A 20,299-nucleotide genomic window follows, 5' to 3' on the forward strand; every position below is an offset into this window, starting at 1 on the left:
CGGAGCTGCTCTGAGGCTGCCCAGGCCCTTGCAAGGCCCTAATACTTGAATCCCCAGCTTTTACACATGGAATGACTTTGAATTACAAAAATTCTAATTTTAGGAAAGAAATTACAAAACATTACTTTGAATAAGAAGCTAGTTTATAAAAAATGGAACTACCTTTTGATCTAGTGATTCCACTGCTGGGATTATACCCTAAGAATCCCGAACCACCAATGCAAAAGAACCTATGCACCCCAATGTTCATAGCAGCACGATTTACAATAGTCCAGTGCTGGAAATGGCCTAAGTGCCCATCAGTAAATGAGTGGATCAAAAAACTCTGGTACATTTACACAATGGAATATTACACAGCAGAAAAAAAGGAGCCCCTACCCTTCTTGACAGCATGGCTGAATCTGGAGAGCATTACGCTACGTGAAATAAGCCAGGCGATGAAAGACAAATACCATATGATCTCACCTATAAGTGGAATCCAATCAACAAAACCAACAGGCAAGCAAATACAACCAGAGACATGGAAATAAAGAACAAGCTGAAAGTGCCCAGAGGGGAGGGGGGAGGGGATCAATGGGGGAAAGAAGGGGAAGGGTCAAGGAACAAGAATTGAGGACTCAAGGGTACGGACAAGGGCGTGGGGATTGACTGTGGGAGGGGGCTAGAGGGAGGGGGGAGGGGAAGCAGGGGAGAGTAATGGGGGAATTGGGACAACAGTAACTGAACAATAAAAAAAGTAATAAAATTAAAAATATATATATTCACAATCAAGTCAGTAAGTCAAGTCAGTAAGTCATACCGTGATTCCAGGCTTCCTCGTTCTTGGGAATATTATTGTGAATTACTTGTGTGCAGGTACACAAGAGTCTCAAGGAGGAGAAAATCTAATAAATTAGACTGAGAATACAAAAAAAGGAAGCTAGTTTAGAATACTTAAAATATTATTAGACTGGTAACACAGGCTGCCTTCCCCAGCCACCCAACAAACACACTTATTCTTATTAATCCTGGGAAACTGACGCCGTGGCTGGCACAGAGCGGGTCTCAGTGAATGAGTGAACGCAGCTTTAAGCTCAGGCCCATTAGACTCTAATACCACAGCTGTGCCTGGACTTGCCTGTGAGCGCACCGGCTGACCTCCAGGGCCCCCCTAAACCCACACAGCAGGGCAGGCCTGTCAAGACTCCCTGGGCCAGGGTCATCTCTGCTAGTCACGACTCCGTCAGGTGTCTGTCTTCCCCGAAACACATGGTGCTGTCACCGTTTGCTGGCTGTACTTGTCCATCAGGCAAGTGATCTAAGCCCCAGGCTCTCCACCTCCAGGGTCAGGGCTGCTGTGAAGGTCTGCATTCACCCTGGTCTCTGTTCTCCGAGTCACATGCACCTCGGGCACTGTCCCCTCATGACTGTCCTCCTCTCAGGACAACTGTGGCTACGTCATGTCCCCATTTGGGAGTGATAGGAATCCGTTTTCACCCACTCATCTGTATTCCCGGACACGGCCCAGCAGATTCCTTAGCAAATAGGTTTGCCTGATACCAAACCCGGTTCACATTTTCTCCCGGGCCACAGCTCAGTGGCAGCTCACCTGGCCGTGTGATTACCCTTTAGACTGCTGCTTCCTCCCGTCCCTGGGGCTGATAAACACATCGAGTGCTTCCTGGCGGACTGAGAAAGTGGGTTCTGTTTGAGGATGAGACCATCATTTAGACATAATCAAGGATGCAGAAGAGACTTTGGCATGGACAGACAGACCATTTCTAAACCCATCACCGCTGTCTGAATGGGGGGCTCTCTCTGCACAAGCCTGGGATTGTGCAGCTCTCAAAGAACTGAATTGCTTGGAAGTGAGTGTAAAGGGGCTTTGTGGACAGAGAGTATGCTTGCAGGGCATCGCCAGGAAATAAATGTTACCTCTTCCTCAATGCACAGCCAGGCAGCTTCATAAACTCAGAGTGACATGACACAAACACAGAAGGTGAAATATTTTTTAATACTTGTATCCATGAAAACAAAAGTATATGGACACATTTTTAATCATCTGTTGACATAGTTAGATTTCCAACTGGTACATGACAAATGTCAATTAAAATCTCACTAAAGAATCGCTCCTGCACGGCACAGCTGTGAGCAATTAGTGAGCAGCAGAGACAACGAGGGTGAAGGATCCCAGACTGGAAGGATCTCAGCTTGCTCCGTGTATCCGTAAGAGTACTTTCCATTTCAAGTAGCAAAATATCAACTCAACATGGCCTTACAGAGTCGAAATACTTATTTGTTATGTAACTTGAAAGTCCTGAGGGGGCAGGCTTCCAGGGAGGCAGGCTCACCTCAAGACCCTGGTTTCTGTGGTCTCTCTGCTCCACAATCTGTAGGGTCAGCTTCATCCCAGGATGGCTGCTTCCCTCCCCCGCCCCAATCTAAAAGAACAATGTGACTTCACTAATTCACTGTGGAGGGGAAGATGCAGACTCTGAGGAACATGCGCCTAATTTGCATCCTGGCTCTGCTGACAGCTGTGTCTCTTGGACAAGATGTGAACCTTTTAAGCACCAGTTTCCTCATCTGGAAAATGGGAAGAAGAGTAACTGTGTATGTCCTAGGGTCCTTGTGAGGATTAAGGGAGACGGTGAGATGGCGGCTGACCTACAGCAGGCACTTGTAATGTAAGATCTCGCTCTCTGTCCTCACCGAACGCACTGAATGCTTGCAAAGTGTCAGGCGCCTTGCTAGTTCACAGAGAGACACGAGGGTGAGTGAGAACGCAGACAAGTGCCGAGGCTGTCAGGGTGCGCTGTGGGAGGTGTCCTACCCTCCAAGTCCTTACCCCAAGGGTAGGGACAGGCTGGGCTGGCAGCCGGCAAACAATACAGAGATCAGCAGGAGACATGGGGACGAAGGTGACAGTGACCTCCAGTGTCACTTCAAAATCTTTAGGCTTCTTTATGTAAAGCACAGATGTGGTCTCATGTTTAATTTCCATCCAAATCAAATGCACTATTAAAAAAACAGTACTGACTCAATGGCAGCAGACTACATCTTTTAAAAATAAAAAAATGCAAAGAAACCTGACATTTTCCATGATTAGACCAAAAGGACCTCACCCTGCTTAAACCCATAGAGCCTGTGCGGCGCAGAGCTATTCAAGGGGAGAACATCAAGGGACATTATGTTCCTAGTTACTTATTTTTGGACGATGTTAGGGTAAGTACTTCACTGTGCTCAGAAATGTTTGAGGCCTGGCCAGTGTGGCTCAAATGGTTGGAGTGTCATCCCATAACCAAAAAGTTGCTGGTTCGATTCCCAGTCAGCGCACATGCCTAGGTTGCAGGTTTGATCCCCTGTCAGAGTGTCTGTGGGAGGCAACTGATCAATATTTCTCACATCGATGTTTCTTTCTCTCTCCCTTCCCCACTCTCTCAAATGAGAATAAAATAAACCTTTTTAAAAAAGAGAAATATTTAATACTTTTAGTGTTACCAAATAAAAAAGCAGGGGTTCGGCTGCCTGCCACCACAAAGACCAAACTCTCAAGGCAGGTGCTTTTGTAAAAGGGAAGAAGTTTTATTCAGGGGCTGTACCATCTGGGAGAACAGCAGACTCCCGTCTGAAAGCTCATCTCCTCCACAAAACCAAGACAAAAGGCAGCGTCCGGAGTCCCTGCTCCATTTTAAAGTATAGTCTTCTGAAGCCCGTAGGCAGCTGCTAAGTGGTTATCCAGGTAGCTTAGCTTGTTCCTGGCTGCTGTCTGTTTCAGCTCCCTCTTGCAGCCTGTACGTGCAGCCCAGTGACCACGGGCTATGCGGCTGCTGGGGCTGCAAGGCTGCGTGCTCCTGGGAGAGAGCATGAAAATGCACCAGCAAACGCATCACCAGGTGCAAGAGAGCGAGAGACACTTCTTCCTGGAGACCATAGGCCATGTGGCTGCTAAGGCCATGGAGCCCATGGAGAGAACACACCAGTGCAGGTCACAAGCCCATGAACCATGAGCCAGAGAAAGCAAACTCTTTGTTCCCCTGGGATTATATTAGCTTGGATGTGGGACAGGCCACATGCTTTCTCAAAATGACCAATCAATTTCCCAAGCTTTCACTTGCTTCAGGTGAGTCCACCTTCCAACCAATCTCTTCTTTCCCTAGGCAGCACCTCCCTCTGTGCCATTTTGACTTCTATGGCACAAGTGCCTGCCTTCCCCTGGTCCCAATTCAATGCGGTGCTTGGGGGTGGAGGAGGGCTTTTTCTTCTATCCAATCATCTTTGTAGCCTTTGCGCACTCAGTGTAAGAACCTCTGCTACTGCCATCTTGGCCAATGGGTGGAGACTACCTGGTCCTCTGGACAGACTGTCTAACAGTAATATTAGTAGATATTAAAAACGGAAATGGCCTCCCTAACCCACATGGCTCTGCTGGTTGTGTGTCAGGCTGCAAAGCAAAAGGCCATTGGTTTGATTCCCAGTCAGAGCACGTGCCTGGGTTGCAGGTTCAGTCCCTGGTCAGGGTGAGTGTGTGAGGCGACGATGGATGTTCCTCTCTCACATCGATGTTTCTCTCCCTCTGCTCTCCCTTTCTTCCCTTCTCTCTAAAAATAAATACACAGAATCTTGAAAAAAATTTAGATGGCTAAGCAACTTTTTCCAGAAAGAAAAAAGCAACCAAAATCTAATTTAAACAACCATAAAAATTAAGACATTTGATTTTTTAGAATTTTTCGTTGCCTTTCTAAAAGCAACTACTCCCTTCTCCCATTGCCTGTCATTCTCCCTCCTGAGTTCTGCTCACTGAAACCGCACCCTCCCCGGATGAATGTTTCACTGATTAGTTGCTGGAGCCCGCACTCTTGCCCTCCCCCCTGCAGAGCCTCAAAGGTAAGAAGCTCTCTCATTTCACCAGCAAATGACCCTTCTCTGCCAGCCACCAGGGCCACTGGGGACCACACGTGTGGTGGAGTACCTTGTTCCTACGAAGCTCACAGAGGGTTGCTGGGGAACTGTCCGTAGAAAGGGGGGAGTTGTGAGCCCAGGTGAGTCCCATCCAGACCTTCTAGTAGCCTATGCTTGCCCACACAGATGGGCACTGAGGCCAGCTAGCCTTAGTGTGGAATTCACCCAGCAGGCCCAAGCCTGCCTGTTCAGATGTTCCTTGCCCTCTCCCTACTTCACAAAGGAACACCTGAGCCACAGACAACTAGATTGATTTGCCCCAACACTGCCCAAGAGACCAGCTTGGGTCAGAATTGAGGTTCCCTGAACATGCCATTCCCTCAGGCCTATTTTTAATATGACTTGAAATCACACGTCGTCATTCAGTAGAAAATGCTGTGAAAGAAATCAATTAATAAGGGAAAGACTGTCCGGCACCTTTTCAGGTTGGCTTGGTACAGACTGGACGAGAACACCACAGCTCTAGGAACACTTGCCCTGAATAATGGAGAAAGAAAAGCCCTAAGGAAATGTCATTAGTTAAAGTAATGTTTCAAAAATTCTGTAAGAATGCTACACTACCACATGAACTCTTCTCTGCTGTAAAAATCAGTAACTAGTGTGGGAGAGGCCCTGATTACAGGGCTGGTCAAGTTCTGGTTAACATCAGCTGTCTGGCTGGTAGAGAAAGAACTGTGCTGGCAAGGGAAGCAGGGATGTTCTTTGGGGATAGGAATGCACTGGGAGAAATTCCTTTTAAGCCAAGGCATAAAGAAGCTGCTGGAGCTGGCATCTTGCTCTCCCCGCTGCACCAGCCCCAATGGCAGGGAGCTCTCTAACTTTCCCCAGAACCAAGCAGTGTCATCTGCCAACGGGAGTGGCAGCTGTTTTTCTATGTCAAGAAAAAGAGGCAAAAAAAAGAAAATCACTGAATTAAGGAACAATAAGTATCTTCACAGTGGAAAGGACATTTTCAGCACATGTGGGCAAGATCTTAACCTTACCAACTGCTTAATCTAAGATTCTCATGCTTCACAGGGATGTTTTATTGTGCTACTTCCAAGTTTTATCAGTTTATTCCCGGTTTGTACCCGTAGGAACAGAACAAAAATGATTTTCTGAATCATAGGAAATGATTCCAGCTGGGTACAGTTTGATTCTGAGGATATTCAGGAGTCACAAAGGAACTTAGCACTTTTTCATAGGTTCTATAATGGGATCCAAAGTGGCAAATGTTATTTCCACCCCCCCAATTTAATAAAGTGACAGAACAAGTTATTAAAGATCTGACACCCCATCAGGATTCTGCAGTACTGGGGTAAACTGAATTACTCTTTCTCAATAATACAGCAGGGGAAAATGAAAACATTATTGTTACTATGCCTCTGAATAAATGAAGAAAACATGCTTAGTGTTACAAAGAAATTCAGTCCTCAAGACATCTATTTAAAAAAAAAATCAATCTGATTAAAGGGATTCTGTAAACCTAGAATCCTTCCTAGATACTATGGTTTGCTATTTAAATCGCCTCACAGACACATGTGCCTCAGGAAATGCCTGTGGTCTGTGTAGTCACGATGGTGGATGAGAAAGATAAAAATTTTCTTTGAAAAGTGTTAACATGCCCAAGAATCAGGAAAATAAATCTGAAACAAAAAATGAACATACGCATCTAGCCCAAACCCATGTTAATGAATATCACAATATTTTCATCAGTAATTTCCTGTAATGTGAATACTTGCGGTCTAGGTAAAATTCCCAGTGAGAGCAACATACACAAAAAGCCAAAAAGTGCTATATCTCAAGCAACTTTGATGACATAAAAATGTTTTGGCTAACTCCAACAGAGATTATAGCAATGATAAAATTACTAAAGTCAAAGATACATATGAGAGGTTGAATAAAAATTATTTCATGTTGGAAGAGTGGAAAAAGGCAACATTCTAAACTAATGTAGCATCGGAAAGACGAGGACGTGGAGAAAAGGGAGCCCTCGCGCACGGCTGGTGGGACTGTAAACTGGTGCGGCCACTGTGGGAAACAGTATGGAGGTTCTTTGAAAAATTAAAAATACAATTACTGTATGATTTAGCAGTTCCACTGCTGGATACATACCTCAAGGAAATGAAATTACTATTTCAAAGAGATATCAGCACGCCCATGCTCAGTGCAGCACATTCGCAATAACCAAGGCATAGAAGTACCCTAAGTGGCCCTCAGTGAGCGAATGGAAAAACATTAATGTGTATGACAATATTTCATTACATATTCATCCCTGACAAAGAAGAAAATCCTGGTATTCTGACAACATGGATGGAACTTGAGGGCGTGGCATTAAGTGAAATAAGCCAGAAAGAGAAAGGCAAATGCTGTGTGCATGGCATTACTTATATGAGGAAACTTGAAAAAAAAAAAGAAGCCAAACTCACAGAAATAGAGAGTAGGAAAGTGGTTGCCAGGGGATGGGGGAAATAGGAAGAGGTTGGTAAAAGGATACAAACATCCAGCTCCAAAATGAATATGGTTTAAAGATCTAATGTATAACCTGGGGGCCACAGTCGATTGCACTGTATTACATAATTGAAACTGCTAGGAGGGTAGAACTTAAACGTTCTTACCACCCTCCCCACACTTTAAATATCTTATAATTTGATTAGTCAATTTTATCTCAATAAAGCTGAAAAAAATTACCACTTATACAAAGAAGCAGGAAAATATAAGCCATAAGTGGGGGAAAAAATCAATCAAAACAGACATAGACCTAAAAATGACAGAGACAACGTAAGGGGCAAAGCAGCAATTGTAAATACGCCCCCTACATATATCCAGGAAGGCAGAGATCATAAGAGCACAATGAGAGAGGAGAGAGCCCAACGTCCCGCACGGAATTTTCGTATTTGATAGACACAGTAGCTGAAATGAAAAAACTAGGTTAGATGAGATTGGTAACCAATTAGACACTGCAGAAGCCTGACTTCTTACAGTGTTGTCTTCCTCTCCATGAACCCGGAAGTCTCTCCATTTGGATGGGTTCTTTAATATCTTTCAGCATTTTTTTTTTGTCATTTTTGGTGTATAAGTCTTTTACTTTCCTGGCTAGATTTATTCCTAAGTATTTACTTCTTTTAAGTGTTATTATTTCTAAGTAGAATAGCTTTCCTAATTCCTTTTTGCATTGTTCACTGCTGGTGTATAAAACCAGAACTGACTTTGTGTTTATCTTGTAGTTTGCATCTTGCTGAATTAGCTCTAGCAGCTTTACTGTGGATTCCTTGGGGTTCTATATACAACTTCAGGTCATGTATGATTACAGACAATTTTACCTCTTTTCAATTTGGATGCTTTTCTTTTGGATTAGTAACAGGCTGGAACTTACGGTACTGTGCTGAATAGCAATGGTGAAAGCAGGCATCCTTGTCTTGTTACTGATCTTAGGAAAGTTTTCACTTTTTCACCATTCATTACGTTAGCTGTGGGTTTTTCATAAATACCCTTTATCATGTTGAAGAACATTCCTTCTATTCCTAGTATGCTAAGAATTTGTATCACGAAAGGGCATTGTATATTGTCAAATACCTTTTCTGCATCAATTCAGATGATCATTCTTCCCTTTCATAATATTAATATATTACATTGATTGGTTCTCTTCTGTAGAACCAACCACCCCTGCACTCCTAGAATAAATCCCATTTGGTCATGATGAATAACCCAATATGCCATTAGATTTAGTTTGCTCATGTTTTGCTGAGGATGTCTACATCTATATCCATAAGGAATACTGATCTGTAATTGCCTTGTGATGTCTTTAACTGGAATTGGTAATAGAGTAATATTGGACTCATGGAACGACTCTGGAAGTGTTCTTTCCTCTTAAGTTTGTTTTGGAAGAGTTTGAGAAAGATGGGTGTTCTTCTTCAAATGTTTGATGGAATTTGCTGGGGAAGCCATCTGGTCCAGGATATTAATTTGTTGGGAGGTTTTGATTACTGATTCAATCTCTTCCCTTGTAGGTCTGTTGAGATTTTTTAAAATTTATTTATTTCTACAGATAGGGGAAGGGGAGGTGAAAGAGAGGGAGAGAAACATCAATGGCCATCGGTTGCCCCTCATACAGGCCCGATTGGGACTGAACCTACAACCCAGGCAAGTGCCCTGACCAGGAATCAATTGGTGGCCTTTCATTTTGTGCCACGATGCATAACCAACTGAGCCACACTAATCAAGGCGAGATTTCTTTTTGATTTAGTTTAGCTAATTTGTGTGTCAAGAAATTTGTCTACTTCTTTTAGGTTCCCCAATTCATCATTGTACAATTACAGTATTCTCTTATAATCATTTTTATCTCTGTAAGGTCAGTAATGCCACTTTCAATTCTGATTTTAGTTACTGCATCTTCTCTTTTTGTAAGTCTAGCTGAAGTTTGTCAATTTTGTTGATCTTTTCTCAGAACCAACTTTGGGGTTCATCAATTTTACCTATTGCTTTTCTGTTTTCTGTTTTTCTATGGTCTAATCTTTATGAGTTATTTCCTTTTGTTATCTTTGGGCTATTTTTTCTTTCTTTTTCTAGCTCTTAAAGGCATACATTTGGGAAGTTTTCAGCTATCATTTGTCCAAATTCTCTCTGCCCCATCCTCTTCCCGCCACCTGGGTTCCCACAATGCATGTGTGTTTTCCCACGGATCCTTTAGACTCTGCTCACTTTTTTCCATTTTTCCCCTCTGTTCTCCAGACTGGTCACCTTCATTGTCCTGTCTTCAAGTTCACTGACTCTTTCTGCTGCTTGCTCAGATCTAATTTGGAACCCTCCTAGTGTACTTTAAAATTTCAGCTGTTGTATTTCAGCTTCAGAAGTTTTGGTTTCTCTTTATAATTTCTATGTCTTTGATATTCTCATTTTGTTTATACATTGTCGTCTGTCTTTTTTTATGTCTTTAGCTCCTTGAGCATCCTTAAGCTGTTCTTTTAAACTGTTTGTCTTATAAGTCCAATGTCTGGGCTTCTTCACTTACATTTTTGTTAATTTATTTTGTTCTTTGACTGGGCCGTACTTTCCTGTTTCTTTGTATGCCTTGTGATTTTTTTGCTGTTGTTGAAAACGGGATTTTACATGGAAACTCTGGAAACTCTTCCCCAGGGACTTTAAAAATTGTTATAAGGTGTCTGCGCCAGGGATTAGCCTGTGGTGAAAGCTTAAGGTCTTCTCAGGCTTCCTCGGAGCCACTGTCCTTTCCTAAGCACGTGTGGTGGCTTTCTAAATCTCCCGTACACACGGCTGTTTTCAATGTCCACCCCCCCCCCCCAACATGCGAAAGAGCCCCAAACAAAACAAACAAAAGACAGGTACAGCTTCCGCTCCCTTAAACATCCTGGAAGCTGCTCCAGTTGGCAGAAGTTGATACAAAGGCATCTGGCCTCCCTGCCCACCCCTCAGTGATGCAAGCAGCACCCCCAGTGAAAATACAGAACCTCAATATTCAAAAGGTCCTTACCAAAAGGTCCATTTTGGCTCTAGTAAGTTGTGCCAGAAGTGTCTGCCACAGGAGGAAAGGTGGGTAGGGACCAACACACTGACTGCTGAAATAAACTGCAATTTACCAGCCAAGCTGTTCGCCGGAAGCTGCAAGTGTTCAAATAAACTCCCGAGTTCCAAAATCATCACTTCAGGCTGTTTCTGCCAGGATAATTGTTGTCCAGGGGGAGGTGCATGCTGGCGGCTTCCAACTCCACCATTCTCCCTGACAGAACCCTCCTGCAGACTATGTTATAACGAAGAGAGCTACTGCGGCCCCGAGACAAGAGAAAGACTGTACTATCGTCTGCCTCAGGTAAACATCAAGTGTTTTGGATCTTTATTGATGGGGCTTGGCAATAAAGTGTTTGCCAAATCAAAAGCCACATGCGAAGGACCAGAGGCTGCTGCCAGAGGCTGTGTTGATCTGTTCACTAGGGCTATTAGGGCTGCCATTAGGGCATCATTCGGCTCAGTTTTCATGAAGTTTCCATTAGTTTACTGTCCACTCTGACATCTGACTTTAACAGCTTGTCTTGGATTGCTAACTGGCTACCATGAACATGTCATTTTATTTTTCTTTAAAGCTTTCCAAAGCAGTTAACAATAGTAAGCCAATCCCACAATCTTTTAAATATCATTGTTTCAATACTGTTTAAGTGCCCCGGCTTTTTCAAAATCCAATGATCCACCTTCCACCTGTAATTCACCCCAAAGCACCGCAGGGCAAACCTCAGTGATTCCGCCGTTACTGCCAAGCAGACAGCAGTACCGTGCACTTGCCCCCAGCACTGGGTGCCTTACTGCCAACTGCTTTTGAAGATCCATTCAAATACAAACTTTTTTAAAGCCTGGGTTCCATGTTCCTCTAAAGCAGAAACTGAGACAAAGAATTGTGTACAGGTGGTCTACTTGTAAGTGTGATCGCAGGTGGCAGCAATGTGAGATAAGGGAGAGAACGAGAAAGGAAGGAAGGAAAACCAATACAAGGACGCGCTGTTCAGTTGGCTGACACTGGGCAACTGGTACTAAATTCTGTCAAGTCCTTCTAAAAAGCCTCATGAAATGCAGCTCCAAATGGTTTGGCTTTGGAAATCAAAGGAGGAAGCTTCTACCTATTGACTCCTTTAATCCACGGGTCAAGGGTAACCCCCATGCCTGGGCCTTAGCTTCCCCTCACATCCTGGTTGTGAATTCCTGAATTCAGAGTGGATCCCACGGGCATTCTGCACTGAAGGGTCAGAGCTCTGTGTCAGGAAGGGACACGTACTTGCCCAGGGCCCCAGGCAAAGCACCTCCCCAAACATGGTCACAGTCTGTGTGGAACTTGTCACTCTAGCAGTGGTGGGAAGAAGAAAGGGCAAAGGGGATTTTGAAGGTGCACAAGAAGAGCCTAGTACTACTCGGCATAGTAGAAGCTTCTGATTACGTCAGAGGCATTGCTGGTTGTCCGCTTGCACCTGTGCAGAACCTTTTCTCCACCAATGACACAACTCAACTGGAGAAGCAATTATAAGTATTAATCAAGCTGATTTTAGGGCCTATAAATAAACATCAAATTTTAAAACCACTAGTTCTATTCAGTATGCTTTCAACAGATATCATCAGTAACTAGTAAAATACAAATTCTTTTTGTAGTTTGTAACATAAATAGGAAAACACACCTAAAAAGTAATGACTTCACTTGTAAATAGAACAGCCCTCACTGGCAGCCCACAAGCTTACCGATTTTATCTTTGGCTGTTGTTGCCCAGAGCACGTTTTGTGCTCTGGACAGAGTGGCCACTTCGCTGTGTGTGACCCCTGGAGGCTTCTTCCTTTCTCTGGGCCCTGGAAGCTGAGGTAAAACAAATTTGGCTTTATCACACAGCTGACTGAGTTCGAGCAGGGCGTGATCCCTCTGAACTTCATTTTTCTCACTTGTAAAATGGGGAAAATAATACTTAACTCACAAGGGTTTTGTGAGAAATAATAATGTGTAAAATGCTTTACACAGTGCCTGGTACGTGCTAGGTATTCAGTGTTACTTTAGGGTCCAGCTGAGATAATAAAGTTAATTATGCAACTTTGAAGAGTTTTTTTTTATAGCTTGCTTTACAGTGCCTTTCTGCATTTCTGTGAGTCAGTGGGACCATCAGAGTTATTACTATAATTATTATTTACGGGGGCCTGAAAGCTGAAGGACTTGACCAAGGCCTTACATTAAGTAACTGGCGGGGGCGTGCCCTCGGTGTTCTGACCCAAAAGCCCATGTTCTTTCTGACGCTCCGTACCAATCCCCAGCTCCCAGTACCTTCCCCATCATACCACTTCCTCTGCTCCAAAGAGAAATGGTTATGGTTCTTACCCTTCCACGTAGTGCCTGAGCCAGTAAGGGCCTCCATTGTTTCCCGTCTGTGTCCTGACTCCTCCACTGAATTCAGTTCCTTGCGTATCTGAGGACAGGGACTGTGGTTTGTGTCAGCTCAGCTTGACCACAGGCCCTGATGACTTCAAACACATACCAAGTGCTTAGTAAATATCTAGTAAGTTCAGTTCTCTTGCTCCTTCAAAGAAGGGTCTCAGGTTATGAGAAACTTCATAGCTGTTCCTAGGTGAGATGAACACTGTGAGGGTATTAACTGTTCAGTAACATTTTTGAGAAAAAGGAGTTCCTTAACTTTTGTAGAATTTAAAAAGAAAAAAACTTAATAAAGATTTCTAAATTTAGAGGTACTTTTAAATATTTCAGCCCTGGAATGATCAGCACTCCAGCAATCCACTACTGCTCATGTAAGTGTTTGAAGGTGATTTATGAGACGCTAGGAAACATTTGGCCATGAAATGACCTGGAAAGATTAACTTACTGCTAGAATGAGGTCACATTTTAAGTCTTAAGAAAAAATTACATTTCCATATAGAGAGAACACTAATAATAGCTAACACGGAACAAATGCTTATATGTTAGGCATGTGCCACATGCTTTACACCTATTAGATTTTAAACAGATCAACTTTAGGGCATATAATTTACATACAATACGAATCACCAATTTCAAGTGTATAGTTTGATGAGTCTTGTTATAGTCAGGCTTATCAGTACTGGTATTCCTCAGTTCTTAAATTGTTTTAGAATGCTTTCATATTAATGAGTTCAAATTAAAAAACTTGTTCGTTGTTTTATCTTCTGTATTTTGTGCAGAAGGAGAGAGGAAAGATATTATTTGGGATAAAACAGTCAAAATGGTCTCAGCATAACAGAGAATTAGCCATTATTCTAGAAATGGAAGGTTCATATAACTTCTTTCCATTAGAAATCTGTCTATTTCATATCTTATAGTATTATAGTGCTAAATGTAACGAAAGGAACCCACATCTACAGCATTATGGAGGCAAAAAACACAGAAATTAGTGAAAACAACTGGAGATTGATTTAGAGGGTACTCATTAAGGCACATTTTAAAATAAAATAAAACACCTTTGTTATAGAAAAATACAGCTGACTCTGCATTTTGATTTATGAAAAATAAATTTATTACATAACACCTTGTTTTTAACAATGTTCAATTTTCTTTTAAATTCAGAATACTTGTGTCATTCAGTAAAATAGTTTGATACAGTACATTGTATGTTATAGGTTTTTTTTCCTCAAAAATTCTAAGGCTCTCCTACTCCTTCTCCTTTGCTGAAGTAAGGGCACCCTAAACAACGTGCGAACAAGTTTTTAAAGAGAAAATTAACTGAACAAAATTTTAATAGCACTACTTCAACCAGCTTTAAAATCAGGACAAAATATCTGAATTGGATGCCGCACCTTTTTAAGGAAGTTACCATTCATGCTTTTTCCATCTTAAAGCATGCTCACAAGTCAGCAACACCAACAGGAAAAAAACCAAAACACTGTCTATGACAATCATCTCAGTTTGTTTCCTGAACCAAACAGGTTTATATCAATGACAATGTATTTAATTATTATCAAATAGCAGCTTTAATACCAGTCAAGTCATAGATTGAAAATAAAAACAAACTTATAAGTTGGAAATTAATCTTTGGGAGTTTTGAAACCTTTCTGGAAAAACTATGTGGCTTTTTGTACTTTCAAAAAAACCCAAGCAATAGTCTTGGTCAAAAAACACTGATTAATGTAGAAAATGAATCAACCCACTGATAAGACACTAAGATGAAAGGTGTACCAAAATAATCTCATTTTGAGTCTTGGTTACTTTGTTGAGTTAACATATACTATATGTTTCAAGTACCAGTTAAACTTTTCGGTGTGTACTACTGGTCAGACAATGTTGTTACACTGAAAGAATTCACCACATACGACGACAAATGCTTGCCCCTAGCACGTTTCACAGCTTCAACTGCTACAGACTGTCACTGAAAAAAATGCATTGGTCAGTCTGAACCATGTCAAGTAAACTATGGAAGTAGCAAATCCACAACACAAACTGTGCTAGCACTTTCTGTTCAAGTCTAACTCCAAAATAGGTACAATTTGGAAGCCACTACCCCAATCTGTGAAAAGTGGTGGAACTTGGCTACTGGACATTTTGAATATGTGGTTGTACAGTACATTCTCATGGCCCATACCAGGTTCCCGCAGACAGCTGCAGTCAGTCCTGCAGCGTTAGCAACAGTGCATTGACAACATTCCAACGCAGCTCAGTACCGGTGTGTCTGATGTGAGTACTGGGGAGGCTGCTGGGAGGTAGTTGAGTAGCCCATGCTGCTCTGTGGCTGTGATGTGCTTGGTCCGGGGTTGGGATAGGCAGCATGTGGATTGGAACGCTAGAAAAGGAGATCGAGGGAGAGACATGATCCATGTGTTTCTGAGTTGGCTATATCCCAAGCCAGCAGGGCTGATCATGTGTGTTTGAAATGCCATTTATTTCAAGGCATTAAGAATTTAAAAGTCTTGAACTATGTACTAGCTTTACAATTAAAATGACAAAATCCCCGGATCTTTTATGATCAGTTTTACTTTATGAAGGTCAGAAGTACTGCTAGTAAAGAATACTAAACCGAGCCTCATACTATGCTGACGAGTTCTTTTTCTTCTACAACAGGAACCCCCTTTCTATGCTGTTTTGTATCTACTTGCTACGTAATAACTAATTTGCTTGAGAGGTTTACACATGAATGTGCTGTATACATTAAGTCATCCAAAGGCTACTTATACTCTAGTGTCCTCTTCAACAGAAACCTCCCAACACACACGACTAAAGAAAAAAATGAGCATGACAAGAAAAGGAACCACAGAATCATTTTCTCTGGCATCAGATACTTTTATGCCCTTTAAATTAATGAATCTTATTTTCTACTACAAGGTATATACAAAAATCAAATTACTGAAACGTAAGACTGGTATTCTCAGTTCTAAAAACAGCACAAAGGGAAAGGACAGGGGCAGAGTTCAGACTTCTCTAATTCTGATGCTCTATTCCTGCTCCTGTTCCTGCGCCTCTCGCCTGCTACAGGCTCCAAGACACACTACACAAGATGAACCATAATTTATTACTTTCCTCTTTTAAAGCCTTTAATAAGTTTAATTAATAAGTTTAATAAGTCATATAATTCTCAATTCTGCCAAACCTAGCAAAAATGACATTTTAAAAAGGGTAGACAGAGATACTGTTTTTGAAATCACCCATAAAAACCAACCACAAGAACAACATCAACAGAGGAACACTGCAATGTTTCTTGGTTTCAGTAGCAAAGGTTAGAGCCACCACCTTGGTGTGCAAACACGTTCTGGAGCCAAGAGAGGGGCGCTCTTCCCACCCAGACAGGGAGGAAAAGACGGTGGAACCGACACCAACCCCCACCGCCATCTGCCCTGGACTTCCTGGCTTGCCTTACTGGAAGAGAACTGCTACTATTCAGGCAATGATTCCCATGGTTTGGTGGGCTGGACCTCTCTTTTACCCAAAGCAAAGAGTCGGCATGTAATTCTTGAAGTGCAGTAGCGGGCTCTGGGAACCTTATAAATTTAAGAGGACCTCTTTTTCTCTTTTACTAGGTAAATAACTCTAATTGGTCAAGTTTTTAGTATCCTTCCCACACTGAAACCCAGGTTAATTGGGAATGTGATTAGAATAAGCAGAGAAGTGGTATACAATTTTCAAAACAGGTCTTTCCGCAAAGGAACTGACAATGCCACTTGGTAGGATCCACAAGTAGGCAATGCAGCAGCCTTTGTAGCCAGATCTGAGCTGAGTCTTGGTTCTACTACCAGCTTGCTGGATGAACACATGAAAGTTATTTAGCCTCTACAAGCCTCAGTTTTCTGAAATGACAGAAAATAACGCCTGCTTCATCCTTAGTACAGTAGCTGGCTCAGTGACTACTACTCAAGAAGCTCTTGTAACTATATTCATCGACAGCACTACCGCAACTCAAGTACTTCTGGGGCACGACAGATACTACTAAGAATTTTAATGATAATAAAAAAGACGTGAGTGATTCTATCATCTTTTAAGTACTATGTCAATCTAGCCTTACTCGCACCTGGTGCCTCAGCACAGATTCTCTTATTCAGTCCTCACTGCAGCCTCACACTTACCACCATCCCTACCGCACACGTGCGGACACGCAGAACGTCTGAATCACTCGCGTTACCTAGGAGTCAGTGGCTGGGCTAGAATATGAGAGCCTATGTTCTTCTTAATCACTATAGTACATTATTGTTTCAAAATAATGGATATCATTTATTGAGCTGCTACTACAAGGTGGTAAGACTTGTCATGTCTCCTCCTACAACAGCTGCAAGTTGGGCTCTGCTGTCTCATTTTACAGACGAAAACCTAAAGCCAGGAAATGGCAGAATACTTGCTTGCCCCAGGTCACACAGTTCACAAGTGGCTTAATTTAAATTTGATTATTCTAAGTCTGCTAGCTCAAAAGTCTCAGCTCCCTCCACTGTACCCCATCGGCACTTTTCCACGCTGATAGCGCTTCTTGGCGATGTGTCCCCAGGCACAGGAGACTCTTTTCTGAACTGCAGCCCATCTCCCAGTGGTCACAAACCCGTGCAAACACTGACACGGCAGATCAGTACAAAACCACCTTGAAATACCTGATAGTCTGAGGTCATGATCAGTCCACCTGAGGTAGTGGTAGGAGGAACAACTCTCACTTTTTTCAGCGGGGGTCCCTGCGCGTGACTGCTGTCTTGGTTCCCTGGGTGACCAGTGCCATTAGTGTGGTTGTTGCCCTGCTGCTGCTGCTGGTTCTTCTCAATTGGTCAAACAGAAAGACAAGGTTCAACTCAGAAGGAGAACAAAATACGCCCGACCCGAAAATGTGATGGTAGCAGAGACTAAAGCAAGAAGCTGTCAACTCTACTTTAATACTTACTTTGTCTCCTTTATCATCAGGTTCTTCTTCTGTTAAAAATTCTCGTTTTGGGTAAGGGATTTGACAACCGGCAAAAACACTAATCACAAGAAAAAAAAAAAGACTTCTGATACACTAATCAATATTTCAAATGCTTCACTTAAGTGGTTTTCATTTTACTCTTTTAAGATGGACTGTGTCTCCATATTTATAACATAAAACCCTTTCATATAACTGGGACAAAATAAATCTTTTCTTATCAGTGACATTATAGCAGGTAGTTTAAGGGCTTGTCATTGTATAAAATTAATCAATCATCATCTAATATGAGTCAACTTTTTCTTTTATCCCAGCATTAGTCTTTTATTATTGCAACCAAAATATGGATTCTAGCTAAAATGTCACCATTCAAACACTTTTTTTTTTACTCCCTCTACCATATTTAAAATAAAAGATGGTACGGGGAATACAAATTTACCTGGGAATGGGATTTGTAATTGGAACACAAAACTGTAACTGAAAGCAGTGAGCGATCTCAATGCGTCTGAACGAGCCGCACATGCATGACCACCCTTCATGAGCGCCCGGACATGGAGTACGAGAGATAGGAACAGCTCTCAACGATCACACCTTTAAGTGACACTTCAATCATCAGAGCTCATTTTTTGCTTGTCATAAGGATTTCCTTGGGTCCTCATATAAAGAGTGGCAACTTGTAGTTGACAACTAAAAGAAAGTAGGTTTCCCCCAATTCTACCATGCTGGTGAGTTAATAAATTGATCACTTACTCTGATGTAGGAAGTGGGTCTTCTAAGAAATAGGGATCCTGCATAGCCTGTTCTGAGGTAATTCTCTTTATTGGGTCCATGGTAAGCAACTTCTGAAGCTGAAACCGTAAATCATAAAAACATTACTGCATTATTTCTCATAGTTACACCCCTTGGCACATTATGTGGGAGGTATGGTATATGTTTTTTGATGAATAACACAATTTGGACAGCATTTATTCCCTCAACTTAAGAAAAAACTAATTATTAAATTTAATGTAGCAATTCACATTTTAGTCATTCTAATATTCATTATCTTATGTGTTTCTCCTATAAAAAGTAACAAAACTTCTATCTTCTTACTCTAAACCAAAGAGCTTTCTCCCACATTATCTAAACTGCTTTATCCATTTTAGAAGAGGACTAAAATTCTTCTATTTCTTAAGAGAAAAAGAATGTTATAACATAAATAACATACACTATCCACATGCAGCTATTTAAAAATCAATTTCTTAGTCATATCAGATACATTTCTCAAGCTCAACAGCTACGTGGTGCTTGGGGCCACCCCATTAGACAGCACAGCTCATCAGAGACAGCTCTGGACGGTGCTGCCCCAGTCTAAGTAAGTACAGTAACTGACAGAGGACTGGGAAAGTACAGAGGTACAGTTAGGTACAGAGGAGATTCTGGAAAAGAGGATGCTTGGGTTAAAATCCTGACTTGACATTTATGAGTCGAGTGACTTTGGACAAGTTAGTTAACCTCTTTGTAACCTCATTCGTCAAATGGAGACTAAAAACAGTACCTGTTATCACAGGTTTGTTTTCAGGATTAAATATATGGAAAGCAATTATAATGGTACCTGGCATAAAGAAAGCAACTATATATATGTTAGTTGTTGTTGTTATTATTATTACTTCACACAGAAATGTTACACTAATGTGAAAGTTCAGTATTTTTTTGGTTAAAACATAGTTTACCAAAGGCTCATATTTGATTTTAGTATGTGATTTAAGAGATTACCTAGATAGTGGTCTCTTAGCTTATAGTCTCGGATGTTGTATAATGCAGTGGTTTTCAGACTTTAGAGTATACAGAACCACCCCGGGAAGACTTCTTAAAAATAGACTCCTAGACCCTACTCCCAGAGCTCCTGCTGGTCTACCTGGGCAGGAGCCCAAAGATCTGCATTTCCAACAAGTTCCCGGATTATTCCAATACTGCTGGACTAGGACCCACTTTGAAAACCAAGGAACTAATAGACACAGTGAGCCTTGATGGGAGGTAACACAAATTAGAGGACAGAAAAACACAACATATTTAAAAATGCATCTGAAATGCTTGGGATGGTAAGATTTAAATTTAATTTTAATGATCTGATATTTTAATGAAAGCACTGTTTTATTTTTAGAGTTGAAAGGGAAAGCATGGATTTACTATTTAAAATACTCAATGACAGTATTGATGGAGTTACAGCTGAGCTTTTCGATGGGACCACCCAAGAAGGGGCATTCCTGTAAAATCAAGCAAACAAGCTGCAAAGGAAGTATCTTTCTAGAATTTCAGCGGTGATGGTACTGAGAGTCACCTCAGACTACACTGAGTAGCAGTGAAGTGAGGGGAAGAGTAATTCCCTTAAATAGTAACTTTTGACCCATCACTATTAGCATTATTTTGTAGAATAAATAAGTCCATGCTTCTGAAGGATCTAACCTTCTAATTTGGGTCCTGGTATGAGTACATTATAATAAACATTATTTGGATAATAATACATTGTA

At 41.8% G+C, this 20,299-nt stretch overlaps 1 protein-coding gene across 8 annotated transcripts in view; it reads right to left on the reverse strand.

Moving 5' to 3' along the window:
* Nucleotides 1-13,919: 13,919 nt before the first annotated feature.
* Nucleotides 13,920-20,299, reverse strand: part of CDK8 (cyclin dependent kinase 8) — a 135,948-nt gene continuing 129,568 nt past the window's right edge. For 6 of the 8 annotated variants that reach the window (XM_045188074.3, XM_024551059.4, XM_024551061.4 and 3 more), the window contains 4 exons: nt 18,540-18,637; nt 17,772-17,850; nt 17,491-17,649; nt 13,920-15,203 (listed from right to left, as the gene is read on the reverse strand). In XM_045188074.3, coding sequence (XP_045044009.1) covers nt 15,078-15,203; nt 17,491-17,649; nt 17,772-17,850; nt 18,540-18,637 — 462 coding nt within the window. In that variant the 3' untranslated portion in view covers nt 13,920-15,077. The remainder of the gene's footprint in view (nt 15,204-17,490; nt 17,650-17,771; nt 17,851-18,539; nt 18,638-20,299) is intronic. The other 2 variants (XM_053920799.2, XM_024551058.3) reach the window with 2 other exon arrangements.

The sequence above is a fragment of the Desmodus rotundus genome, chromosome 3, assembly GCF_022682495.2.
Source record: "Desmodus rotundus isolate HL8 chromosome 3, HLdesRot8A.1, whole genome shotgun sequence".
Taxonomy (NCBI): Eukaryota; Metazoa; Chordata; class Mammalia; order Chiroptera; family Phyllostomidae; genus Desmodus; species Desmodus rotundus.